At 40.8% G+C, this 26,965-nt stretch overlaps 5 protein-coding genes across 5 annotated transcripts; all 5 read left to right on the forward strand.

Moving 5' to 3' along the window:
• The first annotated feature begins 371 nt into the window (after positions 1-371).
• On the forward strand, positions 372-5,277 carry LOC142894974 (extracellular calcium-sensing receptor-like). Its single transcript, XM_076035700.1, has 8 exons — positions 372-478; positions 772-1,066; positions 1,161-1,450; positions 1,862-2,157; positions 3,054-3,253; positions 3,848-4,069; positions 4,161-4,284; positions 4,379-5,277. The coding sequence occupies exons 1-8, from the start codon at positions 372-374 to the stop codon at positions 5,275-5,277; spliced, it is 2,433 nt and encodes an 810-aa protein (XP_075891815.1).
• Positions 5,278-6,505: 1,228 nt separating this feature from the next.
• LOC142894976 (extracellular calcium-sensing receptor-like) lies at positions 6,506-10,179 on the forward strand. The gene is made up of 8 exons (XM_076035703.1): positions 6,506-6,627; positions 6,904-7,198; positions 7,294-7,583; positions 7,669-7,964; positions 8,462-8,655; positions 8,757-8,978; positions 9,060-9,183; positions 9,278-10,179. The coding sequence occupies exons 1-8, from the start codon at positions 6,521-6,523 to the stop codon at positions 10,177-10,179; spliced, it is 2,430 nt and encodes an 809-aa protein (XP_075891818.1). The 5' UTR covers positions 6,506-6,520.
• A 1,293-nt stretch (positions 10,180-11,472) lies between these two features.
• LOC142894988 (extracellular calcium-sensing receptor-like) lies at positions 11,473-14,920 on the forward strand. Its single transcript, XM_076035713.1, has 9 exons — positions 11,473-11,597; positions 11,674-11,968; positions 12,091-12,177; positions 12,366-12,635; positions 12,743-12,949; positions 13,048-13,323; positions 13,450-13,677; positions 13,771-13,894; positions 14,007-14,920. Exons 1-9 carry the CDS (start codon positions 11,488-11,490, stop codon positions 14,918-14,920), a joined length of 2,511 nt encoding a protein of 836 aa, XP_075891828.1. The 5' UTR covers positions 11,473-11,487.
• A 786-nt stretch (positions 14,921-15,706) lies between these two features.
• LOC142895029 (extracellular calcium-sensing receptor-like) lies at positions 15,707-20,315 on the forward strand. The gene is made up of 9 exons (XM_076035755.1): positions 15,707-15,900; positions 16,096-16,390; positions 16,869-16,955; positions 17,039-17,308; positions 17,420-17,623; positions 17,700-17,960; positions 18,088-18,315; positions 19,204-19,327; positions 19,402-20,315. The coding sequence occupies exons 1-9, from the start codon at positions 15,707-15,709 to the stop codon at positions 20,313-20,315; spliced, it is 2,577 nt and encodes an 858-aa protein (XP_075891870.1).
• A 791-nt stretch (positions 20,316-21,106) lies between these two features.
• Positions 21,107-26,728, forward strand: LOC142895030 (extracellular calcium-sensing receptor-like). Its single transcript, XM_076035756.1, has 9 exons — positions 21,107-21,300; positions 21,426-21,720; positions 22,235-22,321; positions 22,405-22,674; positions 22,786-22,989; positions 23,065-23,325; positions 23,453-23,680; positions 25,540-25,663; positions 25,815-26,728. The coding sequence occupies exons 1-9, from the start codon at positions 21,107-21,109 to the stop codon at positions 26,726-26,728; spliced, it is 2,577 nt and encodes an 858-aa protein (XP_075891871.1).
• Positions 26,729-26,965: the final 237 nt, after the last annotated feature.

Genomic DNA, 26,965 nt, shown 5'->3' on the forward strand with positions numbered 1-26,965 from the left:
GAAGGAATAAAAACACGAATAAGTTAGTGATGAAAACTTGTGAACGTACCCATCAAACATGTTTTTTCTCATTACTCATTAAGCTGATGAGCTGATGACTCCATGAGGAAAACCTCTCTAAAAATCTATATAAACTGCAGTGCCCTTTGCCCACCGACAGTTGAAGGATGGCTTTCTCTGTTGTCTTCATTGAGTTATTGATGTGTCTGACTGTGTGTACGCTGAACTCTCTGTTCACCACAAATGTTCCTGGGACTCAAGTGACACAGCAGGGAAGGCGAGAAGAGGAAAGAGCTGCTACAGGTGACAGAGCGGATGTTTTTTCTCTGAAATGTGAGCGACAGGGTTCAGCCAGAGTCCCGGCATTTTCGATGAATGGAGACTACATAATTGGAGGAGTTTTCTCAATACACTTCTACATAGAGGAGGTGAATCATGAATACACCACCAGGCCTGAACCAACAAGGTGTACAGGGAGGTCAGTGAAAAGAGATTGACAAAATACGTTTGCATGTGATTTAATTGTTTAACGTTCCAAAATATGTTGCTCGATAACAATAATTTATTAATTAATTTAGAACTTGCACATATATTTTGATAGATTTGAAGTATTAATTTGTTTGACTATTTATTACTTTTAATATTAGCTATTATTGAATTATTATGGCTGAATTCCAATGTTGTCTTTTTTTAAGATATAATAAAAAATGTGGAAGTGTACCTTGTTAATTTAAATTGACTGTAATTATATTGTAACTTGCTTGTGAACAGAATTTATCCCAGTCAGCTTCGCCACTCTCATGCAATGGTCTTTGCCATAGAAGAGATTAACAACAGTACGGAGCTTCTCCCAGGAGTCACACTCGGTTATCAGATTCATGACTCGTGTGCTGCAGTGCCTCTTGCCGTGCAAATGGCCTTCCAGCTACTGAATGGTCGCGACCCAGTGTTTCACACCAGTGACAACTGTTCACAGTCTGGTGCAGTGGTGGCTCTCGTCGGCGACTCCAGCTCCACTCCATCCATCAGCATGTCACGTGTCATTGGATCGTTCAACGTTCCACTTGTAAATACACTGATTTTGTTGAGTAATTGAACTGAACTTTTACCAGCACTAACATATTTCCTGTCACATGTAAAATTTGCATTGTGTCTTTCAGGTTAGCCACTTTGCCACTTGCGCCTGCCTGTCTGATAAGCAGCAGCATCCAACCTTTTTCAGAACCATCCCCAGTGACCAGTTTCAGGCTGATGCACTGGCCAAACTGGTCAAACACTTTGGCTGGACCTGGATCGGTGCAATACATTCAGATTCAGACTATGGCAATAATGGCATGGCTTCCTTTCTGAAGGCAGCCAAGAAGGTGGGGATCTGTGTGGAATACTCTGAGTCTTTCTACCGGACCAACCCACACAGCAGGATCAAGAGAATAGCTGACATAATCCGCAGGTGTCATTACGATCTCTGTTCTGTTTTGTTTTTTTCATTTTTGCTAATACTCTTGCATTATTGAATTCCCTGTCAAGCTTTTATTATTTTAAATTCCTGTAAATTAATTTTTATTGTGCCTTCAGCTCTTCCATATTAAGTATTTCTTGCTCACAGGATTTTTTTCATCTTAAACATGACTCAGGATCCATTTTTCTAACTCTCTTTGAAAAATGGTTGAGCGGGATGCCCTGTTTTCATTGTGTCTTTCAATATAACTAAATAAGGACAGTTTTATTTGTATATTTATTTATTGCTGTTTAACTATAACACTTCAGTCTGATGAGGCTGTTTTAAATTGGCTATGAATATACTTTGAGTTTAGGATTTTTATCCCTCTTTTTTTTTTATGGGAATGCAATCTTTCTGCAGATCGACAGCAACTGTTATCATTGTATTTGCAACCTCTGGAGACATTAAAATCCTCCTTGAGGAGCTGTCGCGTGAACCATCACCACCACGCCAGTGGATCGGTAGCGAGGGCTGGGTTGCCAACCAGGACATGCTGCAGTTCAACTTCTGTGCTGGAGCCATAGGATTCGGTATTCAGAGATCTGTCATCCCTGGTCTGAGAGAATTCCTGCTGGATCTCTCTCCATCTAAAGTGGCAGCCTCTCCAGTGCTCACTGAGTTCTGGGAGGATTTGTTCAACTGCAAGCTGGGAAAAGGTGAGGAAATTATCTTGATTGGAGGAAAACAATTTCCATATATGAATTCTATGATCAGCCTCATACCTCGTCATCCACCACCTCCCTGGTTCCGGGCCGCAGGGGCAGTGTCAATAACAGGGAAGCCCAAACTTCCCTCTCCACAGCCATTTTAACTCGCTCTCCCAGGGGCATCCCAAGGTGTTCCCAGGCTAGCCGGCAGATATCGCCCATCCAATGTGTCTTTGGTCATCCCCAGGGCCTCCCCCTGGTTGGGCACGCCTGAAACATGTCTCCAGGGAGGCTCCTAGAGGTATCCTAATCGGATGCCCCAGCCACCTCAATTGGTTCCTCTCAATGCGGAGGAGCAGTGGCTTGATTCCAAGCTTCTCCCAGATGACCAAACTTGTCACCCTCTCCTTCAGGGAATTACCTGGCCACACTGCGAAGAAAACTAAATTCAGCCGTTTGCATCTGCAATCTTCTTCTTTCAGTCATAACATAAAGCTCATGACCATAGGTGAGAGTTGGGAGGTGCATTGACAAGTATATAGAAAGCTTTGTCTTGTGGTTCAGCTCCTACTTGGCCACAGCGGATTGGTTTAGCTCCTGCAGCACTGCGGACGCTGCTCCAATCCTTCTGTCAATCTCCCTGTCTATTCAACCCATCCTCGTGAATAAGGCCCTGAGATCTTTGGACTCCTGCACTTGGGGTTCGACTTTCTTCTCGACTTGGAGTGAGTAATCCACCTTTTTCCATCTGAGGACTATGGTCTCAGATTTGGAGGTGCTAATCTCATCGTAGCCGTTTCACACTCCATTGTGAAATGCTCAGCTTAATGGTAGGCTGTTTAAGTAAAGAAAAATAAATCCAACCAAAATATCAAAAGTTGCATCCCTTTGTATTTTCAACTCAGCCCCAAAGGAGCGTGCATGCAATGGATCTGAAGACATAGAAGCTCTTCAGATCTGGTACACTGGCACATCCCAGTTCAGAGGCACTACCATGGTGTACAAGGCTGTGTATGCAATAGCACATGCTATTCATAATGCCATTTGTCAAAAAACAAATTCCACAACTCAATGTGACAAATCCATTAAGCTAAAGCCAAAACAGGTAAGACAAATCAAATTCAAATCCCTTTCCACATAACACACACAAGTCAAAAATGTTGGTCACATGATGTCCCATGACATGTGCATTCTCTTGCTGGTGAGAGATTAAAAATCACAAGGAGGAAAAAAAATAATAAAGCTTTTGCACAAGACTTTTAAGCACAAATGAGCATGGTTTCCAGAATCAGCAGTGCAGTAAAATTGAAGGGGACACCAGGAGGTCTGGTCCCTGAAGACATTAGTCTTGGCTGATCCAAGCCATCCTTTGCAGTGCAAATCCATGTCCAGGCCACAATTAGGGTCAAGACACAATCTGTTACCTCACAATGGTAGTAGGGTGAAATAGATCATTTATTCCTGTGGTTATCAGCTTTGACTATGCTTGTACAAATTCACGACATCCACCTCCATGTACCTTTGAATGACCTGATGGACTGTTTTTGTGCAATGACGCACTTCATGAAAATGTAGTCATTTTCATGTGTCTCTTTTACTTCCATTAAAAAAATATATATAATTCATGTTTTCTCCAAATCTGTCATGGAAATCCAAGACAAGTTTAATCATCACTCCTGTCTTCACTCTCTTGTCCCAGGTTCTCACTCAGCTGAAGAAAGTAAATTTCACCCAGAATGGTTATGATGTGTCATTTGATGTAAATGGAGATCCTGTGGCCAGGTATGAGCTTGTTAACTGGAAAAAAAGTGAGAGTGGCAAAATTGAGCTGGTGGCTGTAGGGCTCTACGATGCCTCAATGCCAGAGGGCCAAGAGTTCCATATCCACAGGAACATCACCTGGATGGATGGAAGCACAAAGGTCATATAAGGAGACTGAGTTGCATTATTTAAAATAGACTTGAAAGGCATTAAGCACAATGAATGTTTCTGTTTCTAATTCTATGTGGCAGGTTCCTGTGTCAGTGTGCAGCAACAGCTGTCCTCCAGGAACTCGGAAAATGCTGCAGAAAGGAAAACCCACCTGCTGTTATGACTGTATACAGTGTCCAGAAGGGGAGATTAGCAATGTTACAGGTACCTGTTGTTATTTAACTATAATATAACTATAACTATAACATAACTACTATATTTCATGCGCAATAACTAAATACTTTCTCTGCCTTTTCAGATTCCCCTGACTGTGTTCCATGCCCTGAGGAGTTCTGGCCAAATGCACAAAGAGACACTTGTCTCCCAAAGCCTGTTGAGTATCTCTCCTTCCACGAGGTCTTGGGAATCATCTTGGCAGCATTCTCAGTTGGTGGTGCCTGCCTGGCCATTGGAACAGCAGCAGTGTTCTTCCATCATAGAAACTCTCCTATTGTCAGAGCCAACAACTCTGAGCTGAGCTTCCTGCTTCTCTTCTCCCTCACTTTGTGTTTCTTGTGTTCGCTGACCTTCATTGGAGCTCCGTCCCAGTGGTCCTGCATGCTGCGTCACACAGCGTTCGGCATCACCTTCGTCCTCTGCATCTCTTGTGTTCTGGGAAAAACAATAGTTGTGCTGATGGCTTTTAGATCAACACTTCCTGGCAGTAATGTCATGAAATGGTTTGGTCCTCCACAGCAGAGGATTACAGTTGTGTCCTTCACATTTATTCAAATGTTAATTTGTACACTTTGGTTGGTTCTCAGTCCCCCTTTTCCAATGAGAAATCTGACCATATATAAGAAGAGAATCATTCTGGAGTGTGCATTAGGCTCAGCTATTGGGTTCTGGGCCGTTCTTGGCTACATTGGCCTACTAGCTGTGTTTTGCTTGGTCTTGGCAGTCCTGGCTCGGAAACTCCCAGATAATTTTAATGAAGCCAAGTTCATCACCTTCAGCATGCTGATATTCTGTGCTGTGTGGATCACATTTATCCCAGCGTATGTCAGCTCTCCTGGAAAACTTACTGTGGCTGTGGAGATCTTTGCCATTTTGGCCTCCAGTTTTGGGCTAATGCTCTGCATATTTGCTCCAAAGTGCTTCATTATAGTGTTGAAGCCAGAGAGGAATACCAAGAAACATTTAATGAACAAAAATTAATTAAATGGTGTCAACTTTGGAACTGACATGCATATGGTTTTCATATGGATGATATGAAAAATAGTAAGAAATGTTTAATGGGCAAAAGTTAATTATGACAGATTTTGAATTTGACAGACAATATTCACATAAAACATTTTCAAATTTAAGGTAATTTAATACATTTAACAATTTTTAACCTGTTTTTAAAACCACTGGCAGCACCATTGCTACCAATGTTTTGGTTTAAGTCTGGAGATTTGAGATTCTATTATTCTTGATTAACAGTGACTTTATTGAGACAATGAATTTGACAACCCATGAGAGACATAACAAAATTTTCTTTTCCCCCTTCAAGTTAATTTACCAGGTAAATCACTAAGAAAAAAGTGCAACTAAGATGCTCTAGTCATTAATAGCAAATTAAGCATTGTAGCATTCTAAAACAAGCTTTGTGTTTCTTCTTGCTTGCGCTGAAATGCTGGCATCAGTTACAATTGCACATCATTATCGCCACCTACTATTTAGGAATGTGTCTATCTTACTTGCTACTACATTCAAAATTAAACTCAGAATGGCATTGTTGGTGTTGGTGTTGTTTTTGAAGTAACTACAATTAATTGATTGTATGTGCAACACTACAACAACAGAAAGATCTGATGTCTATGGCCAAAGACACTTCACATTTCTGTTAAAAACTAACAATGAATAAATGAATGAAAACTATAAAGACAAATGAAAATAAAAATACACAAAAATATACAACCTCTAATGTAAAGTTAAAGTGAATTTTAAAAAATGTAATAGAAATTCAAGATTATTTTATTACTGTAGATGTATTTCTTTATTTACTCAACTGTAAGGTTGAAGGTTAAAGCATACATTTGCAAATGTATTGTTAAAGATGACATCCTGTGAGGTAATGCTGATAACATGCATCCAATCAAACACAATGTCATGCCCCCTTCCCAACCGAAACACTGAGATGACGTATTCTGAGACAAACCTCTTTGAACATCTTTTTAAACCTCTGTGCAGGTCGCCCTTCGACACAGGTAGGATGGAGGTCTCCGCTCTCTTTATTTCCCTGATCATGTCTCTGATTAAGTGTACACTGAACTCTCTGCTCGCCACAAATGTTCCTGGGACTCCTCTGACACAGCAGCAAGGGCTAGAAGGGGATAAAGCTGCTCCATTTGTCAGCGCGGATGGTTTTTCTCTGAAATGTGAGCTTCAGGGCTCAGCCCCTGAACCTGCATTTTCAATGGATGGAGACTATATAATTGGAGGCGTTTTCTCTATACACCACTACAGAGAGGAGATGAAGCATGAATACACTACCAGACCTGAGCCATCAAGGTGCACAGGGAGGTCAGTAAAAGGGAAACACAGACAAAATGCAACATATTGCTGTTTTATTCATTGTGTGCTCAGATGTGTATTTCTTGTAAAGCATTTAGATTTTACATCATTCAAGGTTATTCAAACTTACTTAAACCTTTTCCAGAGATTACTTTTAACATAGAAAAAATGCTGTTTTTCATGGACCATGCTTACATTTTTTAATAATGACATCCAGTGGAAATGGACCTGCTGTATAATGAACATTTTCGGGCTTTTCTATCGCTTCTGTCTATTCATGTGCAGCATTGACTCCAGGGAGCTCCGACTGTCACATGCAATGGTCTTTGCCATAGAAGAGATTAACAACAGTACAGAGCTTCTCCCAGGAGTCACACTCGGTCATCAGATCCATGACTCGTGTGCTGCAGTGCCTCTTGCCGTGCAAATGGCCTTCCAGCTACTGAATGGTCGCGACCCAGTGTTTCACACCAGTGACAACTGTTCACAGTCTGGTGCAGTGGTGGCTATCGTCGGCGAGTCCGGATCCACTCCATCCATCAGCATGTCCCGCGTCATTGGATCATTCAACATTCCACTTGTAAATACAATCTTTTTTTCAAATAATTGAATTAAATTTTTACCAGCACTAAAATATTTCCTGTCATTTGTAAAAATTTGCATTGTGTCTTTCAGGTGAGCCACTTTGCCACTTGTGCTTGCCTGTCTGATAAGCAGCAATATCCAACCTTCTTCAGAACCATCCCCAGTGACCAGTTTCAGGCTGATGCACTGGCCAAACTGGTCAAACACTTTGGCTGGACCTGGATTGGTGCAATACATTCAGATTCAGACTATGGCAATAATGGCATGGCTTCCTTCCTGAAGGCAGCCAAGAAGGAGGGGATCTGTGTGGAATACTCTGAGTCTTTCTACCGGACCAACCCACACAGTAGGATCCAGAGAGTAGCTGAAGTCATCCGCAGGTCTCTCAATCAACATCTGTGCAAATGAATTTGAGAATCAGATGAAAAGATTGACATAATAATATGTAATTTAATATGTTCACAGATCAACAGCTACAGTTATAATTGCATTTGCCACCGCTGGGGACCTAAAAATACTATTAAAGGAGCTGTCGCATAAGCCATCGCCACCCCGCCAATGGATTGGCAGTGAGGCCTGGGTAACAAACCCAGACATGCGAAAGTTCAACTTCTGTGCTGGGGCCATAGGGTTTGGCATACAGCAATCTGTCATCCCTAATCTGAGAGAGTTCCTGCTGGATCTCTCTCCCACTTTAGCAGCTTCCTCACCGGTGCTCACTGAGTTCTGGGAGGATTCGTTTGACTGTAAACTGGGAAAACGTGAGAATGCTATTTTTTATGCATTTTCAGTTTGCTTTTACTATTTACATAATGGTTATTTTTAGCTCTCTTTCAGTGTTGGTGAAAGTATTTCTAGTAAACAGATTTGTTTGGCCAGAGTAACCTGACTATAAATATATCTAAGAAACTGAAGGCATATGAACACCATTGAAATATCCCACGTTTGTTTAAAAAAGAAAACAAAAATGAACAGAAGGTTGATCTGGTTCGATGATCGTACTTCTTGGTCTCTTAACATCATCATGTTTGTTCTTTTTTTGTTGTCTAAGGAAATTGTTTTTAACTTGACATGCAGAAGTTAAATAGCACAATGAACTCAATGACATACAGTCTCAAAATCAGATTACCCAATAATAACAATTATATGAAAAAATCTTTCATTTAATCTTGACAATCAAAAGCATTTTACTTTATTTTATACTAACTCAATAGAGGCAAACATAAAATAAGGCCTTGTACATGTCATACTACCATAGACAAGCGTGTGTGTGATGGATCAGAAGACATAAAAACTCTCCAGAGCCCCTATACGGACACATCCCAGTTTCGGATTACTAACATGGTGTACAAGGCTGTGTATGCAATAGCACGTGCTATTCATAATGCCATGTGTCAGAACACAAATTCTACTCTTCATTGTGACAAAAACACCCACATAAAGGCCAAAGAGGTCAGTGGAAATGAGCCTGTGAATGTTGTGCTTTTTCATTACACTGTTATTGTTCTGAATTGGTTACTTTCATTGGTTTGCACTGAAAACTGTCATTTCAGGTTCTCACTCAGTTGAAGAAAGTAAATTTTACCCAGAATGGTTATGATGTGTCATTTGATGTAAATGGGGATCCTGTGGCCACATATGAGCTTGTTAACTGGAAAAAAGAAGAGAGTGGCAACATTGAGCTGGTGGCTGTAGGGCTCTATGATGCCTCACTGCCAGAGGGCCAAGAGTTCCATATCCACAGGAACATCACCTGGATGGATGGAAGCACAAAGGTCAGATAAAGAGACTGAGTTGCATTGTTTAAAATAGACTTGAAAGACATGAAACACCCTAAATGCTTGCTTTCCTTTCAGGTTCCTGTGTCAGTGTGCAGCAACAGTTGTCCTCCAGGAACTAGGAAAATGCTGCGGAAAGGAAAACCCACCTGCTGCTATGACTGTATACAGTGTCCAGAAGGAGAGATTAGCAATGTTACAGGTACCTTTTGTTATTTAACTATAATATAACTATAACTATAACATAACTACTATATGACATGCGTAATAACTAAATACTTTCTCTGCCTTTTCAGATTCCCCTGACTGTGTTCCATGTGCTGAGGAGTTCTGGCCAAATGCACAAAGAGACACTTGTCTCCCAAAGCCTGTTGAGTATCTCTCCTTCCACGAGGTCCTGGGAATCATCTTGGCAGCATTCTCAGTTGGTGGTGCCTGCCTGGCCATTGGAACAGCAGCAGTGTTCTTCCATCATAGAAACTCTCCTATTGTCAGAGCCAACAACTCTGAGCTGAGCTTCCTGCTTCTCTTCTCCCTCACTTTGTGTTTCTTGTGTTCGCTGACCTTCATTGGAGCTCCGTCCCAGTGGTCCTGCATGCTGCGTCACACAGCGTTCGGCATCACCTTCGTCCTCTGCATCTCTTGTGTTCTGGGAAAAACAATAGTTGTGCTGATGGCCTTCAGAGCAACACTTCCTGGCAGTAATGTCATGAAATGGTTTGGTCCTCCACAGCAGAGGATTACAGTTGTGTCCTTCACATCTATACAAGTGTTAATTTGTACACTTTGGTTGGTCCTCAGTCCCCCTTTTCCAATGAGAAATCTGACCATTTATAAGAAGAGAATCATTCTGGAGTGTGCATTAGGCTCAGCTATTGGGTTCTGGGCCGTTCTGGGCTACATTGGCCTGCTAGCTCTGTTTTGCTTGGTTTTGGCAGTCCTGGCTCGGAAACTCCCAGATAATTTTAATGAAGCCAAGTTCATCACCTTCAGCATGCTGATATTCTGTGCTGTGTGGATCACATTTATCCCAGCGTATGTCAGCTCTCCTGGAAAATTTACTGTGGCTGTGGAGATCTTTGCCATTTTGGCCTCCAGTTTTGGGCTAATACTCTGCATATTTGCTCCCAAGTGCTTCATTATAGTGTTGAGGCCAGAGAAGAATAGTAAGAAACGTTTAATGAATAAACACAAATGACATTTTTCAAATATTCCGAATGCATTTTTCTGCATTGAATTCAGCGTTCACTCTGCATTTTAAGTAACCAAGTTGTTAAAATCAGCAAATAATAAAGTTTTCATTGTCCAAAATACTAGATGCATTTTCATGTTTTTAATATGCTTCTGTAATTATTCTGTTGGCTATACTCCTTCATATTATTGATATTCAAAGTTGTCTGTTTTAACATTTTGTTCAATACTTGTATATAATGGAATAAATACACACTCTAAAATAATTTTTCAAACTTCAGTTCTAAGTTTAATTATACATTATTCATATGATTCTAATTTGTCAATGCTTGCCATCTGATACTCTTCTTCTTTATTGCAAAGGGCATGGCCTAACTTTTGCCTCGCTACCAGATAAACTCTGATGCTGAGTGTTCTTCCCTTGTTGTCACTGTCATGTTGGCTATTGCCACCTCGTGGCCAGTTTTAGAACTTGCAGTGTATATGTATGCGCTGTATCATATGAAAGGAGATATTTTATCAAATGCACCCACATATACATTTCAAATCAAAGCAGTGATATAAGATCGAACATACACACACACACACACACACACACACACACATTGTTACAATGTTATAACCCAAGTACAGAGGAGCTGTCTGCTTCATGCTCCTGCTTTTTCCATTATTTTTTTATACTCTGCATTGCAAACACCTGCAGCATTAGGTCAATCTTATGGAGACTAGATAGATAGTTAAGGGGAAGTGGTTCCCTCAGATTATGAACATAATTCTGAAGCAAATTCGACAGTAGACGACTGACATCAAGGTGTGAGCCAATCAGGGGCTGCAGCACAAAACACCACCTTCAGCATATTCCCTGTCCTTACATGGAAATCACTTCCTCAAGATTTTTTTCTCGCTGGGGTAAAAGCAGTCAGTCTTGCAAAGTACATCTCAATTTCATCTCAAAAACAAAGATCAGCTCTACATAATCATAGTCAATTTGTGGTTTTAGGGGAAAAAATGAAGATAATGTCCAATATTAATTTGTACAGGGGGCCTGTCATCTATTTGGTTTTCTGTGCCCCCATGAGACTGGCCTTGCGTTGATTGGTGTTACATATTATGACGAAAACCACCCAAGGGGATGATTTTGGTTGTATACGTACCTGAGAAGTTGTGTCTGAGCACAAAGCGGGCAGGAAGAATCGGAGCGATGGGGTCATTTTTAAACATATTCTCATTCCTATGTGTGAACTTGAAATTCTTTGCAGCACCGGCTACTGCCCCAACATCGTGCAAATTGAGACGGCAGTTCCATTTAAATGGGATGCACAAAGCAGGTGATGTGATCCTGGGTGGGTTGTTTGAAGTCCACTATACCTCTGTTTTCCCAGAAATGACATTCACTTCCGAGCCAGGGCACCTCAGATGCCAGGGGTAAGTGTCACACTAATGCAACACAAGTGTAAATATGTGCAGATTATGTACATTTTTTATACATATCTTTTTTCAGCTTTGACCCCCCAGGTTTCAGGCATGCTATGACCATGGCTTTCGCTATTGATGAGATTAACAAAAACTCCAATCTGGTGCCTAATGTGACTCTTGGATATAGCCTTTATGACAACTGTGCAACGCTTGTAATGGGATTCAGTGCTGCCTTGTCAATGGCCACTGGTCAAGAGGAGGACATACCGCTTCAGGACAATTGCTTCGGAGCCCCTCCAGTCTTGGGAATTGTGGGTGATTCCTTCTCAACGTTTTCTATCGCCACTGCTGATGTGATAGGCTTATTCAAATTGCCCATTGTGAGTAGCTTTCAGTCATGGACGTGTATCAAATCCCAACTCCAGCTTCTCAAGCAGATATGTTTGAAAATATATTTTAAAGCTGTGACTTGCATGACCTAGACAATCCTGTTTTGCTTTAGGTAAGCTATTTTGCCACATGTTCGTGCCTGAGTGATCGCAGAAAGTACCCGTCCTTCTTTAGAACAATCCCAAATGATGCTTTTCAGGTAAAGCTGTTGTGACTTTTTATTTCAAAAGTTCTGCTAAATCAAGAAGGAAAAGATCAACCTTCCCAAAAATGCAGTTGTGTATTTAAGATTCAAAATACAAAAGCTTTGTCCACCCATGATTTACGATAAGACATATAGGAGACAAAGTAAACTGACTGACAACTGAAACTGTAACATTCAATTAGGTGCGTGCCATGATTCAGATTTTAAAACACTTTGGATGGACCTGGGTCGGTTTGCTGGTCAGCAATGATGATTATGGGCTCCATGTTGCCCAATCCTTTCAGTCTGACCTGATTCAGTCTGGTGGAGGGTGTTTGGCTTATTTGGAGATTTTGCCTTGGGGTCACAATCCAGCAGAGCTAAAGCGGATTGTGGAAGGGATGGAAAAGTCCACAGCTCGAGTGGTAATTGCGTTTGCACATCAGATACACATGATTCAACTCATGGAAGAGGTTAGATTGCATTTTCAATCTTGGATCGACTTTTCTTTATTCATCTGTGACGACCCGCAAAATGCACTTGCCCACAGTCTGAGAAAGTGCTCTGCTCCAATAAATAGGTTGTCAAACAGAATGTGACAGGCCTGCAGTGGATAGCCAGTGAGGCTTGGACATCAGCGGCTGTCCTCCAAACTCCCAGCCTAATGCCCTTCTTGGGAGGAACACTGGGAATTGCTATCCGCAGAGGAGAAATACCAGGCCTCAGTGATTTTCTCCAGAAATTACACCCTGACCAGCATGAGAGCCAACAATATGGGACAAGCATGGTATGTTTTGATTATTTTAAACAATCACAATTCTGATAAAGATTCACAAGAATGTGTAAAAAATGTCTGGTTTGCCTCCTTTACCCCGAAAACGTCAGGTTAGACAGTTTTGGGAATATACATTTCAGTGCAGATTTGATCCACCACCAGCAGGTTGGGTCGAAGATGAGGGGGCTCAGTGCACCGGAGATGAAAATCTGGAGAAAGCACAGACAGAATATCTGGATGTTTCCAACCTCAGGCCTGAGTATAATATTTACAAGGCGGTGTACGCTCTGGCGCACGCCCTCGACGACTTACTGAAGTGTGTGCCAGGCAGGGGGCCTTTTCACGGGAACACCTGTACAACTTTGGAAAAGTTGGAACCTTGGCAGGTGTGACGTCTCCATTTTTTTTTCTACCTTCAAATATCTATACTTAGCAGCATGTTCAAGTCCAGGTGGATCTACTCAATGTGACAGGAAATTCCCAGTGACTGACATCACGTGCGCTCTCTGCAGCTCATGTATTACTTGGAAAAAGTCAACTTCACCACACCGTTTGGTGATGAAGTCTCGTTTGATGAGACTGGCGATGCCATGCCAATATATGATATCATGAACTGGGCGTGGCCCTCCGACGGAAGAGCAAAGGTTCAGAATGTGGGCGAGGTCAGAAGGTCAGCTTTGAAAGGAGAAGAACTCACAATCAGTGAAGACAAGATCTACTGGAATTTTGAATTGAAAAGGGTTGCCTACATTTCTTTTTACTTTCAAGTATTCATTTTCTTTTGGGGGGCTCAGAAGCACACATTAACACAAGTTATAATGTAACTCTTACAGTCACCCCTCTCAGTGTGCAGTGACAGCTGTCGCCCAGGTACCCGTGTGGTCAGAAAAAAGGGCCAACCTCTGTGCTGTTTTGACTGTGTTCCTTGCTCCGACGGAAAGATAAGCAATGAAACAGGTTATTATGGAGTTTATTTCACAATGACCTGTATTATAACATAAAATAAAATAAATAACTGTTAAAATAATTAATGATACATGATAAAAGGTATTGGTTGTTTGCATCGTAGATTCACTGGAGTGCAGCAGCTGTCCAGAGGACTTCTGGTCCAGCCCACAGCGTGACCACTGTGTCCCCAAGAAAACAGAGTTCCTCTCCTATCAAGAACCTCTGGGGATCTGTTTGACAGCTGCTTCCTTGCTGGGAACATTCATCTCTGCCATTGTTCTGGGCATCTTCATCTGTCACCATAGCACTCCTATAGTTCGAGCCAACAACTCAGAGCTCAGTTTCCTGCTGTTAGCGTCACTCAAGCTTTGTTTCCTGTGTTCTCTGCTTTTCATTGGCCGTCCCAGACTGTGGACATGCCAGCTGAGACATGCAGCCTTTGGCATCAGCTTTGTCCTCTGTGTCTCATGCATCCTGGTGAAAACCATGGTGGTTCTGGCTGTGTTCAAGGCCTCCAAGCCAGGAGGGGGTGCCAGTCTGAAGTGGTTTGGCACCATGCAGCAGAGAGGGACAGTTCTGGGTCTTACTTCCATCCAGGCTGCAATCTGCACTGCTTGGCTTGTGTCTTCCTCACCTGCTCCACATAAAAACACACAATACCACAATGACAAGATAGTTTATGAGTGTGTTGTTGGGTCGACTATTGGTTTTGCAGTTCTACTTGGTTACATTGGCTTACTGGCTATGCTCAGCTTTGTGTTAGCGTTCCTGGCAAGGAATCTTCCTGACAACTTTAATGAGGCCAAGCTCATCACATTCAGCATGCTGATCTTCTGTGCTGTATGGGTGGCCTTTGTCCCTGCTTATGTTAATTCCCCAGGTAAATATGCAGATGCAGTGGAGGTATTTGCTATTTTAGCTTCCAGCTTTGGCCTCCTGGTGGCACTATTTGGGCCAAAATGTTACATTATTTTGCTGAGACCAGAGAGGAACACAAAAAAATCAATCATGGGTCGAGGAACCAACAAATTCTAGGTACTTTCATGAAGTCATTCTTTCTTCCTGTTCTGTATGAGATATTGTTGTCTAACTGGCTCTTGAGAAAAATGCGATTAGGTTTAATATTCTTTAAAAAAAAATAATAATAATAAAGTTATCTGTATGTGTACAGCTTTGCACATGACTGATCAGTGTAATGGTTGTTTTCATCTCATCCCCTCATACTACAACAATAATAACATTTAAAATAAAAATTTGCTTTTGCTTGTTTAAGTACAAAACGCTCAGTCAAAGCAATTCTTCATCTGGAGTATAAATTGCTCTTAAAGACTTTATAACTGAAACTATAGATGTTCTTGTTTTGAGCTTCATTACTGGTAAAATGCAAATGCAAATTCCATCAATGTCAGTATAAATAAATAATTTGAGTTTCTAATCAACAAAGGTTAGTTGTACTGTTCCTCTTCATTGCAGATTGTTAATCCATCTAAAAAATACTAACTAGCTCACCTAAGAATAAGTTCCCAGAATTGTGTGACAATAAACATAAGTTAAAAAGACAAAATATGTAATATCATCTATGGTTCCCAAAACAAAATATAGATTTAAATCATATTTATTCACTTTGGCATATTGTAACTCTTTCAATGTGTTCTACGGCCCTGCCTATGACTGCACCCTAATGGGCTGGTGTTTATAGAAATCCTATAAAGGGTCTGCTTTTGAAGCAGAGAGTAGATGACAAACAGAAACAACTGTGAAGCAGAAGGGCCAGTTATGGGACCTGCTCTTGTTAAGTATTTAATTCTGTTCATCCAAGTTATGTTCACTTTCTTCTCTTCGTACCCTTTAATTTTCTCTTCTCCGCTATCCTGTAAATTATGGAAAAAGTTCCATCTCAATGAAATACATAAGCCTGGTGATGTTGTTATGGGCGGGCTGTTTGAGGTGCATTATGGCTCAGTTTTCCCAGAACGGACTTACAAATCTGAGCCACAGCTTCCAGTCTGCAGAGGGTAGGTTTCAGAATCACCATTGTGCTGTGTTAGAAAAATACGGCTGTGCTAAAATGAAATTTAAACTTGTCGAACTGTTCGTGTCAAGCAGCTTTGCAGTTTTGTACTGTGTTTTTAAATGTGTTTTCATGTGATTGCAGGTCTCTTAAATCACTGATTGAATTTAATGCTTAACAGTAACATGTTGTGTCTTAGCTTTGACACTCTAGGCTTCAGGCATACTATGACCATGGCTTTTGCTATCGAAGAGATTAACAAGGATTCCACTCTGCTACCAAATCTGACTCTGGGGTACAGTCTGCACGACAACTGCGGTGCACTTGTTGTTGGATTCAGTGGTTCATTGTCAATGGCGGGTGGTTCTGAGGAGCAGTTTCTACTTCCGGAAAACTGTGTTGGAACCCCTCCAGTCCTGGGAATTGTGGGCGATTCCCCTTCAACATTTACTATTGCCACTTCCCGTGTACTAGGTTTATACAATCTGCCAATTGTAAGTGATCTGTGTCTTTGTTTCTTTGTTTATCCATACAAAAAAAATTATGAGACTGAGATCCTTGAGGAACTCAAATAATATCAACCACAAAAAACCCTGTACAAAATAGTTTGGTAGGAACAACATATTAGACATCTCACGCATTTGTGATGTAATGCATTAAGAATCACTCTTAAGCTCCAAGTGCAATTTGTTTAAGTCCAGTCCCCCACAACCCACATGAGCTCTTGTGCACTGTTCCATCCACGACAAAACTGAATGTTTCAGCTAAATAATGAAATAATGTCTCTTTCCACACATCCAGGGCAAGAACGAGAACTTTCCTTTTATTATATACATATGTATATATACAGGATATATATATGTATATATATATGTGCGTGTGTGTGTGTGTGTGTGTGTGTGTGTCCTGTAGATATTTTCATTTCTCACTTACAAACAATCGTTATTTAGAGTTTTCTGCTTGCTTCATTAGGTGAGTTACTTTTCCACCTGTGCCTGCCTGAGTGATCGGAAACAATTCCCCTCATTCTTTAGAACAATTCCAAGTGATTCTTTCCAGGCAAGATCTTTGATAAAATTTCAGCAAAGTCTTTCCCTTGATGGCAAAAGCACATCTGTTCAACAATTTCTATTCCACATCAGGTGCGTGCAATGATTCAGATTCTCAAACACTTTGGCTGGACTTGGGTGGGCTTGCTGATCAGCGATGATGACTATGGACGTAATGTTGCACGCTCCCTGAAATCTGACCTGGCTCAGTCTGGTGCAGGATGTCTCGCCTTCTCTGAGGTTTTGCCCTGGGACAGTGACCCAAGTGAACTCAGGAGGATTGTGCATTTAATGAGGACATCCACCACTCGAGTGGTGATGGTGTTTGCACATGAATTCCACATGATCCATCTCATGAAAGAGGTGATGAGCATCATCATGATCTGTTCACATCTTATGGTAGAATATAAATACATGTAGGAAAGGATGACCAACGTCAACATTTGGAAGATGTATTTGCAATGCACTTGATAGGTGGTGAGACAAAACGTTACAGGTCTGCAGTGGATAGCCAGTGAAGCTTGGACAGCAGCTGCCGTGCTGCAGACTCCTCTCCTCATGCCCTACCTGGGCGGCACGCTTGGTATCGCTATCCGACGAGGAGAAATACCAGGCCTCAGGGAATTTCTAACACAAATACGTCCTGATCGAAATGCCAAAAACTCTGGGAATAACATGGTGAGAGTTAACTCTTTTGTTCTTTTAATGAACATGAAAAGAAGTTATTTGATGTTGTCCCCCCCAAATATTCCAGGTCACACAGTTTTGGGAGCACACATTCAAATGCAGATTCAACCCTCACTATTCAATGGTAAAACAATGCACTGGACAAGAAGACATTGAAAGTGTGGAGAGTGAGATTTTGGATGTTTCAAACCTCAGGCCTGAGTACAATATTTACAAAGCTGTGTATGCTTTAGCCCATGCACTCAATGACTTACTGAAGTGTCAGCAGGGGAGGGGCCCTTTTCCAGGGAACAGCTGTGCTGTGTTACAAGGCCTGGAGCCGTGGCAGGTGTGTATACTGCAGTTTTAGTTCAATTTCACACATCAAGTAAACGTCAATGTAGTATCTCAGGTTTTCATTCATATTTACTGAGCTGTTTTTTTTTTGTTTTGTTTGTTTGTTTGTTTTTATTCAGCTTGTACATTATTTGCAACACGTAAACTTCACCACAGCATTTGGTGATCAAGTGTCATTTGATGAAAATGGTAATGCCTTGCCGATATATGATATTGTCAACTGGGTGTGGCAAGCTGACGGTAGAACTAGAGTTCAGAACGTGGGTGATGTTAAAAAGTCAACATTTAAAGGTGAAGAACTCACAATCAACGAAGATAAAATCTTCTGGAACTTTAAGTCCAATAAGGTAATCCTAGTTTTCATCTTTTTTTGTGGTTTATTAATCATTAGTTTTTTGTTATCTTATTATTTGGTATATATATATGTGTGTATATATACCAAATATATATATATATATATATATATGATTAGGCCAGCAGAGAAGGCCTTTTTTGTGATTATAAATTGTGTTACATACATAGCACATCCATACACACACACAAAGTAAAGAGAGACCAACGAGACAATAATGAAACAAACTATTGAACTATTAAGTTACTAATTAATTGAACATATTGGCACAGCTGCTGGGCTGCTAAGGTATTTACATTTTAAATTGCAGATGATTCTGCAACTAATTCTTCATATTCTCCTTCAGCCATCGTGGGCTCACCATGGTGGCAACCAGATCTCCAGGTTGAGTTCAGTCTGTAAGGTTCTCAGGTTCATAGTCAAACACAGGACGCGTACGTGTGAAGTTCAGTGTAAAGCCAGCTAGCTGGCCTTGGCACTGCAGACTAGAGATGTGATTGGCTATCGCAACTAACTGTGTTCTGTTCACTTACAATGGACAGGAGTCTGCTACGTCGGTTCTGCTGGCCCAAGGCAAATTTCATGGAAACTGACAAGCTAGCTGAAACATGATTGGATAAAAACTCAAAGTTAATGTATGATGACGGAAGCAATGCAACCAAGTGGATATTAAATTGTGTAAAAAGAACAGACTATGGAGAATAACCTTATTATCATATTTACGGAAAATGCATTTTTCTAAGCATTATTAGGCCAGCAGAGAAGGCCGAGCTGGTTCTGATGGTCCGCCACTACATATAATGTATATGTGTGTGTGTGTCTGTGTCTGTGTGTTATGTTTGGTGTGATGTGATATTTTAATTCATGTGTTATTATCACGTAGGCCCCTCGGTCAGTGTGCAGTGAGAGTTGTCCTCCTGGCACCAGAGTGGCCAGAAAGAAAGGACAACCTGTGTGCTGCTTTGACTGTGTCCCTTGTTCTGAGGGAAAATTCAGCAATAACACTGGTTGGTTTTCAGATTTTTAGATGTTGAAATGAAGGATGTAATACTAATGTGTCCATCTATATCCATCTTCTTAGACTCCATGGAGTGCAGCAGCTGTCCAGAGGACTTCTGGTCCAGCCCACAGCGTGACCACTGTGTCCCCAAGAAAACAGAGTTCCTCTCCTATCAAGAACCTCTGGGGATCTGTTTGACAGCTGCTTCCTTGCTGGGAACATTCATCTCTGCCATTGTTCTGGGCATCTTCATCTGTCACCATAGCACTCCTATAGTTCGAGCCAACAACTCAGAGCTCAGTTTCCTGCTGTTAGCGTCACTCAAGCTTTGTTTCCTGTGTTCACTACTTTTCATTGGCCGTCCCAGACTGTGGACATGTCAGTTGAGACATGCAGCCTTTGGCATCAGCTTTGTCCTCTGTGTCTCATGCATCCTGGTGAAAACCATGGTGGTTCTGGCTGTGTTCAAGGCCTCCAAGCCAGGAGGGGGTGCCAGTCTGAAGTGGTTTGGCGCCATGCAGCAGAGAGGGACAGTTCTGGGTCTTACTTCCATCCAGGCTGCAATCTGCACTGCTTGGCTTGTGTCTTCCTCACCTGCTCCACATAAAAACACACAATACCACAATGACAAGATAGTTTATGAGTGTGTTGTTGGGTCGACTATTGGTTTTGCAGTTCTACTTGGTTACATTGGCTTACTGGCTATGCTCAGCTTTGTGTTAGCATTCCTGGCGAGGAATCTTCCTGACAACTTTAATGAGGCCAAGCTCATCACATTCAGCATGTTGATCTTCTGTGCTGTATGGGTGGCTTTTGTCCCTGCTTATGTTAATTCCCCAGGTAAATATGCAGATGCAGTGGAGGTATTTGCTATTTTAGCTTCCAGCTTTGGCCTCCTGGTGGCACTATTTGGGCCAAAATGTTACATTATTTTGCTGAGACCAGAGAGGAACACAAAAAAATCAATCATGGGTCGAGGAACCAACAAATTCTAGGTACTTTCATGAAGTCATTCTTTCTTTCTGTATGAGATATTGTTGTCTAACTGGCTCTTGAGAAAAATGCGATTAGGTTTAATATTCTTTTAAAAAGAAATAATCAAAAAAACAGTTATCTGTATGTGTATACCTTTGCATATGACTGATCATTGTAATGGTTGTTTTCATCTCATCCCCCTATGTTCATACAATAATAATATTTAAAATAAAAAAAATACTTTTGATTTTTTAAATACAAAACGCTCAGTCAAAGCAATTCTTCATCTGGAGTATAAATTGTCCTTCAAGGCTTTATAACTGAAACTATAGATGTTCTTGTTTTGAGCTTCATTACTGGTAAAATGCAAACAAATCCCATCTTCATCACTCCCATGTCAGTGTAAATAAATCATTTGAATTTCCATTTAACAAAGGTTAGTTGTACTGTTCCTCTTCATTGCAGATTTTTAATCCATCTAAAAAATACTAACTAGCTCACCTAAGAATAAGTTCCCAGAATTGTGACAATAAACATAAGTTAAAAAGACAAGATATGTAATATCATCTGTACTTCCCAAAACAAAATATAGATTTAAATCATATTTGCTCACGTTGGCATATTGTAACTCTTTCGATGTGTGCTATGGCCCTGCCTCTGACTGCACCCTAATGGGCTGGTGTTTATAGAAATCCTATAAAGGGTCTGCTTTTGAAGCAGAGAGCAGGTGACAAACAGAAACAACTGTGAAGCAGAAGGGCCAGTTATGGGACCTGCTCTTGTTAAGTATTTAATTCTGTTCATCCAAGTTATGTTCACTTTCTTCTCTTCGTACCCTTTAATTTTCTCTTCTCCGCTATCCTGTAAATTATGGAAAAAGTTCCATCTCAATGAAATACATAAGCCTGGTGATGTTGTTATGGGCGGGCTGTTTGAGGTGCATTATGGCTCAGTTTTCCCAGAACGGACTTACAAATCTGAGCCACAGCTTCCAGTCTGCAGAGGGTAAGTTTCAGAATCTTCTATAACATAATACATAATACTGTGTTTTTTAAATGTGTTTTCATGTGATTGCAGTTCTCGTCAAACAGTTTGATTTTAATGCTTAACAGTAACATGTTGTGTCTTAGCTTTGACACTCTAGGCTTCAGGCAAACTATGACCATGGCTTTTGCTATCGAAGAGATTAACAAGGATTCCACTCTGCTACCAAATCTGACTCTGGGGTACAGTCTGCACGACAACTGCGGTGCACTTGTTGTTGGATTCAGTGGTTCATTGTCAATGGCGGGTGGTTCTGAGGAGCAGTTTCTACTTCCGGAAAACTGTGTTGGAACCCCTCCAGTCCTGGGAATTGTGGGCGATTCCCTCTCAACATTTACAATTGCCACTTCCCATTTACTAGGTTTATACAATCTGCCAATTGTAAGTGATCTGTTTCATTTGTTGTACTTTGTCTTTGTGTTTATCCATACAAAAAAAATTATGAGACTGAGATCCTTGAGGAACTCAAATAATATCAACCACAAAAAAACCCTGTACAAAATAGTTTGGTAGGAACAACATATTAGACATCTCATGCATTTGTGATGTAATGCATTAAGAATCACTCTTAAGCTCCAAGTGCAATTTGTTTAAGTCCAGTCCCCCACAACCCACATGAGCTCTTGTGCACTGTTCCATCCACGACAAAACTGAATGTTTCAGCTAAATAATGAAATAATGTCTCTTTCCACACATCCAGGGCAAGAACGAGAACTTTCCTTTTATCATATACATATGTATATATACAGGATATATATATGTATATATATGTGCGTGTGTGTGTGTGTGTGTGTGTGTGTGTGTGTGTGTGTGTGTGTGTGTGTGTGTCCTGTAGATATTTTCAGTTCTCACTTACAAACAATCGTTATTTAGAGTTTTCTGCTTGCTTCATTAGGTGAGTTACTTTTCCACCTGTGCCTGCCTGAGTGATCGGAAACAATTCCCCTCATTCTTTAGAACAATTCCAAGTGATTCTTTCCAGGCAAGATCTTTGATAAAATTTCAGCAAAGTCTTTCCCTTGATGGCAAAAGCACATCTGTTCAACAATTTCTATTCCACATCAGGTGCGTGCAATGATTCAGATTCTCAAACACTTTGGCTGGACTTGGGTGGGCTTGCTGATCAGCGATGATGACTATGGACGTAATGTTGCACGCTCCCTGAAATCTGACCTGGCTCAGTCTGGTGCAGGATGTCTCGCCTTCTCTGAGGTTTTGCCCTGGGACAGTGACCCAAGTGAACTCAGGAGGATTGTGCATTTAATGAGGACATCCACCACTCGAGTGGTGATGGTGTTTGCACATGAATTCCACATGATCCATCTCATGAAAGAGGTGATGAGCATCATCATGATCTGTTCACATCTTATGGTAGAATATAAATACATGTAGGAAAGGATGACCAGCGTCAACATTTGGAAGATGTATTTGCAATGCACTTGATAGGTGGTGAGACAAAACGTTACAGGTCTGCAGTGGATAGCCAGTGAAGCTTGGACAGCAGCTGCCGTGCTGCAGACTCCTCTCCTCATGCCCTACCTGGGCGGCACGCTTGGTATCGCTATCCGACGAGGAGAAATACCAGGCCTCAGGGAATTTCTAACACAAATACGTCCTGATCGAAATGCCAAAAACTCTGGGAATAACATGGTGAGAGTTAACTCTTTTGTTCTTTTAATGAACATGAAAAGAAGTTATTTGATGTTGTCCCCCCAAATATTCCAGGTCACACAGTTTTGGGAGCACACATTCAAATGCAGATTCAACCCTCACTATTCAATGGTAAAACAATGCACTGGACAAGAAGACATTGAAAGTGTGGAGAGTGAGATTTTGGATGTTTCAAACCTCAGGCCTGAGTACAATATTTACAAAGCTGTGTATGCTTTAGCCCATGCACTCAATGACTTACTGAAGTGTCAGCAGGGGAGGGGCCCTTTTCCAGGGAACAGCTGTGCTGTGTTACAAGGCCTGGAGCCGTGGCAGGTGTGTATACTGCAGTTTTAGTTCAATTTCACACATCAAGTAAACGTCAATGTAGTATCTCAGGTTTTCATTCATATTTACTGAGCTGTTTTTTTTTTGTTTTGTTTGTTTGTTTGTTTTTATTCAGCTTGTACATTATTTGCAACACGTAAACTTCACCACAGCATTTGGTGATCAAGTGTCATTTGATGAAAATGGTAATGCCTTGCCGATATATGATATTGTCAACTGGGTGTGGCAAGCTGACGGTAGAACTAGAGTTCAGAACGTGGGTGATGTTAAAAAGTCAACATTTAAAGGTGAAGAACTCACAATCAACGAAGATAAAATCTTCTGGAACTTTAAGTCCAATAAGGTAATCCTGGTTTTCATCTTTTTTTGTGGTTTATTAATCATTAGTTTTTTGTTATTTTATTATTTGGTGAGATATATATTTATATATGTATATATATATATATATATATATATATATATATATATATATATATATATATATATATATATATATATATAAAGGGTGTCAACGTTAACGTTATTAACGCACACGGTGCTTTTTGGAAATGAATTGACTCAGCACACAGTCACACGCTTGCAGCCGGCTTATAAACACAACAAAAAAAAGAAAAAGACACTGAGCGTAGATGAGCACTAGGAAGGACTAACGGATGGATAAATGGATAAGGCGTCAATTGTAAATGGAAAGTTCCACTTCAATACCCTGCCAGATGGCAGTCTTGAGAGGAAAAAAGTGATATGCATTTACTGTAACGAGCGCGTCCATTCGGCGCCCATGTTAATCAATGTAGTAGTTCACACCAGACGCGAACAGGCGCGCGGCTCCCCTCGCGGATCGCGCCATGCATTTAACGTCAGTTCACTGGACGTGGAAGCGAAGCGCCGAGCGCTTCCATTCGGCGCCCACGTTAATCAATGTGGTGGTTCACACTAGGCACGAACAGGCGCGCGGCTCGCGCCATGCAGTTGTCGTTTCGGCGTCTGCTCTATTTGGTGCGCGAGCCGCGAGCGATCCTCGTCATTAGTACAGGAAGGCGCTCAAAAAAAAAAACCCCAAGAAAATCCGGTGAATTTTCAAAATAAACTAACTTCAAAATAAAAACCGAATGACAAATTCGATCATATTTGTATGTTATTTTTTGTCAGTACATTGTATCAGAGTGCGAGAGAGATTAAACAAATACACACACACACACACACACACACACACAGAGGAAGACTTGATCAAAATACGTCTGTTTGATCCTAGAGATGCCGGTCAGTGATCATTATGAAAGAGGTCTTGAGATGGACACCTGAGTGCATGTTTCTATTTACACACACACACACACACCTACGAAAGTGAGCAACGGAGCGGGCTGGTGTAAACCACTACGTTGATTAACATGGGCGCCAAACTGAAGCGCTCGGCGCTTCCGCGTCCAGAGTGAACCGGGCGTAAGGGTCATCCTTTTGTGTTAATGGCGGCTGAAAAAAGGGGATGAATAGTTCAAGTTGAAAAGTAAAATATACAAATTTTGGTAGTACTAGTAATCATTACTATGTAATGTTACAGTTATGCCCATCTGTTATCTTTGTTGGTCTTGAGTTTATAATGATTTTTTTTACCCACGCATCTTTTGTTTAGTTAGTAGTACTTGTCATCGCTCCAACACGAATAAACATGCTGCATTTGCAGAAAGAAAGTATTTGCCGACTCCCATGTTGATATGATTATTAAAAAAAAATGGAAAAATATCAGTTTTCGGTAGATTTAGAGCAGATAAAAAAATATGCGATTAATTTGCTATTAATCGTGAGTAAACTATGGAAAACCATGCGATTAATCGGATTAATTTTTTTAATCGACTGACAGCTCTAATATATATATATATATATATATATATATATATATATATATACATATATATATATATATATATATATACATATATATAAATATATATATATATACATATATATATATATATATATATACATATATATATATATATATATATATATATATATATATATATATATATATATATATATATATATATATATGATTAGGCCAGCAGAGAAGGCCTAGCTGTTTCTGACGGTCCACCACTACATAAACTGTCTATGTGTGTGTGTGTGTCTGTGTGTGTGTGTTATGTGTTATTTGTTGTGTTATGTGTTATTTGTTATTTTTATTAATGTGATATTATCACGTAGGTCCCTCTGTCAGTGTGCAGTGAGAGTTGTCCTCCTGGTACCAGAATGGCCAGAAAGAAAGGACAACCTGTGTGCTGCTTTGACTGTGTCCCTTGTTCTGGGGGAAAATTCAACAATAAGACTGGTGGGTTTTTTTTTGTTTTGTTTTGTTTTAAATCTCAAAATTAAAGATATAAGACTTGCCTTAAAAAAAATTGATGATGTGATAGTGAAGAACATAATGGGAAAACATGAAGGATATAAGACCTCTTTTAAAACTGTCTCCATCTTCTTAGACTCCATGGAGTGCAGCAGTTGTCCAGAGGACTTCTGGTCCAGCCCACAGCGTGACCACTGTGTCCCCAAGAAAACAGAGTTCCTCTCCTATCAAGAACCTCTGGGGATCTGTTTGACAGCTGCTTCCTTGCTGGGAACATTCATCTCTGCCATTGTTCTGGGCATCTTCATCTGTCACCATAGCACTCCTATAGTTCGAGCCAACAACTCAGAGCTCAGTTTCTTAATTTTGGTATCAATTAAACTCTGCTTCCTATGTTCTCTACTTTTCATTGGCCGTCCCAGGCTGTGGACATGCCAGCTGAGACATGCAGCCTTTGGCATCAGCTTTGTCCTCTGTGTCTCATGCATCCTGGTGAAAACCATGGTGGTTCTGGCTGTGTTCAAGGCCTCCAAGCCAGGAGGGGGCGCCAGTCTGAAGTGGTTTGGCGCCATGCAGCAGAGAGGGACAGTTCTGGGTCTTACTTCCATCCAGGCAGCAATCTGCACTGCTTGGCTTGTGTCTTCCTCACCTGCTCCACATAAAAACACACAATACCACAATGACAAGATAGTTTATGAGTGTGTCGTTGGGTCGACTCTGGGTTTTGCAGTTCTACTTGGCTACATTGGCTTACTGGCTATCATTAGCTTCCTGTTAGCATTCCTGGCGAGGAATCTTCCTGACAACTTTAATGAGGCCAAGCTCATCACATTCAGCATGCTGATCTTCTGTGCTGTATGGGTGGCCTTTGTCCCTGCTTATGTTAATTCCCCAGGTAAATATGCAGATGCAGTGGAGGTATTTGCTATTTTAGCATCCAGCTTTGGCCTCCTGGTGGCACTGTTTGGCCCAAAATGCTACATTATCTTGCTGAGACCTGAGAGGAACACAAAAAAAGCAATCATGAGTCGCGTTACCCCCAAATCATGAAAGCTGGGAAAATATTTAATTCTGAATCAAACAAAAAAATATACAATAAATGTGCAATGAAACTGATATGTTTGTATGTTGTGAGTTATTTATATTTTCTCATGGACAAATTCTTCTGATCACAACGCAATGAACACAAGCAAAAAATGTGAAACAAAAATATAATTCTTCATTGAAACTTCATTAAATATCAGGGAAAAGCAGTTCCAAAATGTTTCATTTACCGATTTCTATTTT

Source organism: Nelusetta ayraudi, unplaced genomic scaffold (genome assembly GCF_046127955.1).
Source record: "Nelusetta ayraudi isolate G7.1 ecotype Tasmania unplaced genomic scaffold, CSIRO-AGI_Nayr_v1 ptg000048l, whole genome shotgun sequence".
In the NCBI taxonomy this organism is placed as follows: Eukaryota; Metazoa; Chordata; class Actinopteri; order Tetraodontiformes; family Monacanthidae; genus Nelusetta; species Nelusetta ayraudi.

What these genes read in the sequence shown, in the direction of transcription:
- LOC142894988 (XM_076035713.1), top strand. Translation starts at nt 11,488, where the DNA reads ATGCACAAAGCAGGTGATGTGATCCTGGGTGGGTTGTTTGAAGTCCAC. An exon ending in AAAAGTTGGAACCTTGGCAG is followed by an intron (nt 13,324 to 13,449) that starts GTGTGACGTCTC and finishes CGCTCTCTGCAG; the next exon opens with CTCATGTATTACTTGGAAAA. An exon ending in GGAATTTTGAATTGAAAAGG is followed by an intron (nt 13,678 to 13,770) that starts GTTGCCTACATT and finishes TAACTCTTACAG; the next exon opens with TCACCCCTCTCAGTGTGCAG.
- LOC142894976 (XM_076035703.1), top strand. Translation starts at nt 6,521, where the DNA reads ATGGATGGAGACTATATAATTGGAGGCGTTTTCTCTATACACCACTAC. An exon ending in GGATGGATGGAAGCACAAAG is followed by an intron (nt 8,979 to 9,059) that starts GTCAGATAAAGA and finishes CTTTCCTTTCAG; the next exon opens with GTTCCTGTGTCAGTGTGCAG. An exon ending in AGAGATTAGCAATGTTACAG is followed by an intron (nt 9,184 to 9,277) that starts GTACCTTTTGTT and finishes CTGCCTTTTCAG; the next exon opens with ATTCCCCTGACTGTGTTCCA.
- LOC142895029 (XM_076035755.1), top strand. Translation starts at nt 15,707, where the DNA reads ATGTTCACTTTCTTCTCTTCGTACCCTTTAATTTTCTCTTCTCCGCTA. An exon ending in GTTTATACAATCTGCCAATT is followed by an intron (nt 16,391 to 16,868) that starts GTAAGTGATCTG and finishes TTGCTTCATTAG; the next exon opens with GTGAGTTACTTTTCCACCTG. An exon ending in AAGGCCTGGAGCCGTGGCAG is followed by an intron (nt 17,961 to 18,087) that starts GTGTGTATACTG and finishes GTTTTTATTCAG; the next exon opens with CTTGTACATTATTTGCAACA.
- LOC142895030 (XM_076035756.1), top strand. Translation starts at nt 21,107, where the DNA reads ATGTTCACTTTCTTCTCTTCGTACCCTTTAATTTTCTCTTCTCCGCTA. An exon ending in GGAACTTTAAGTCCAATAAG is followed by an intron (nt 23,681 to 25,539) that starts GTAATCCTGGTT and finishes ATTATCACGTAG; the next exon opens with GTCCCTCTGTCAGTGTGCAG. An exon ending in AAAATTCAACAATAAGACTG is followed by an intron (nt 25,664 to 25,814) that starts GTGGGTTTTTTT and finishes CCATCTTCTTAG; the next exon opens with ACTCCATGGAGTGCAGCAGT.
- LOC142894974 (XM_076035700.1), top strand. Translation starts at nt 372, where the DNA reads ATGAATGGAGACTACATAATTGGAGGAGTTTTCTCAATACACTTCTAC. An exon ending in ATAGCTGACATAATCCGCAG is followed by an intron (nt 1,451 to 1,861) that starts GTGTCATTACGA and finishes ATCTTTCTGCAG; the next exon opens with ATCGACAGCAACTGTTATCA. An exon ending in GGAGATTAGCAATGTTACAG is followed by an intron (nt 4,285 to 4,378) that starts GTACCTGTTGTT and finishes CTGCCTTTTCAG; the next exon opens with ATTCCCCTGACTGTGTTCCA.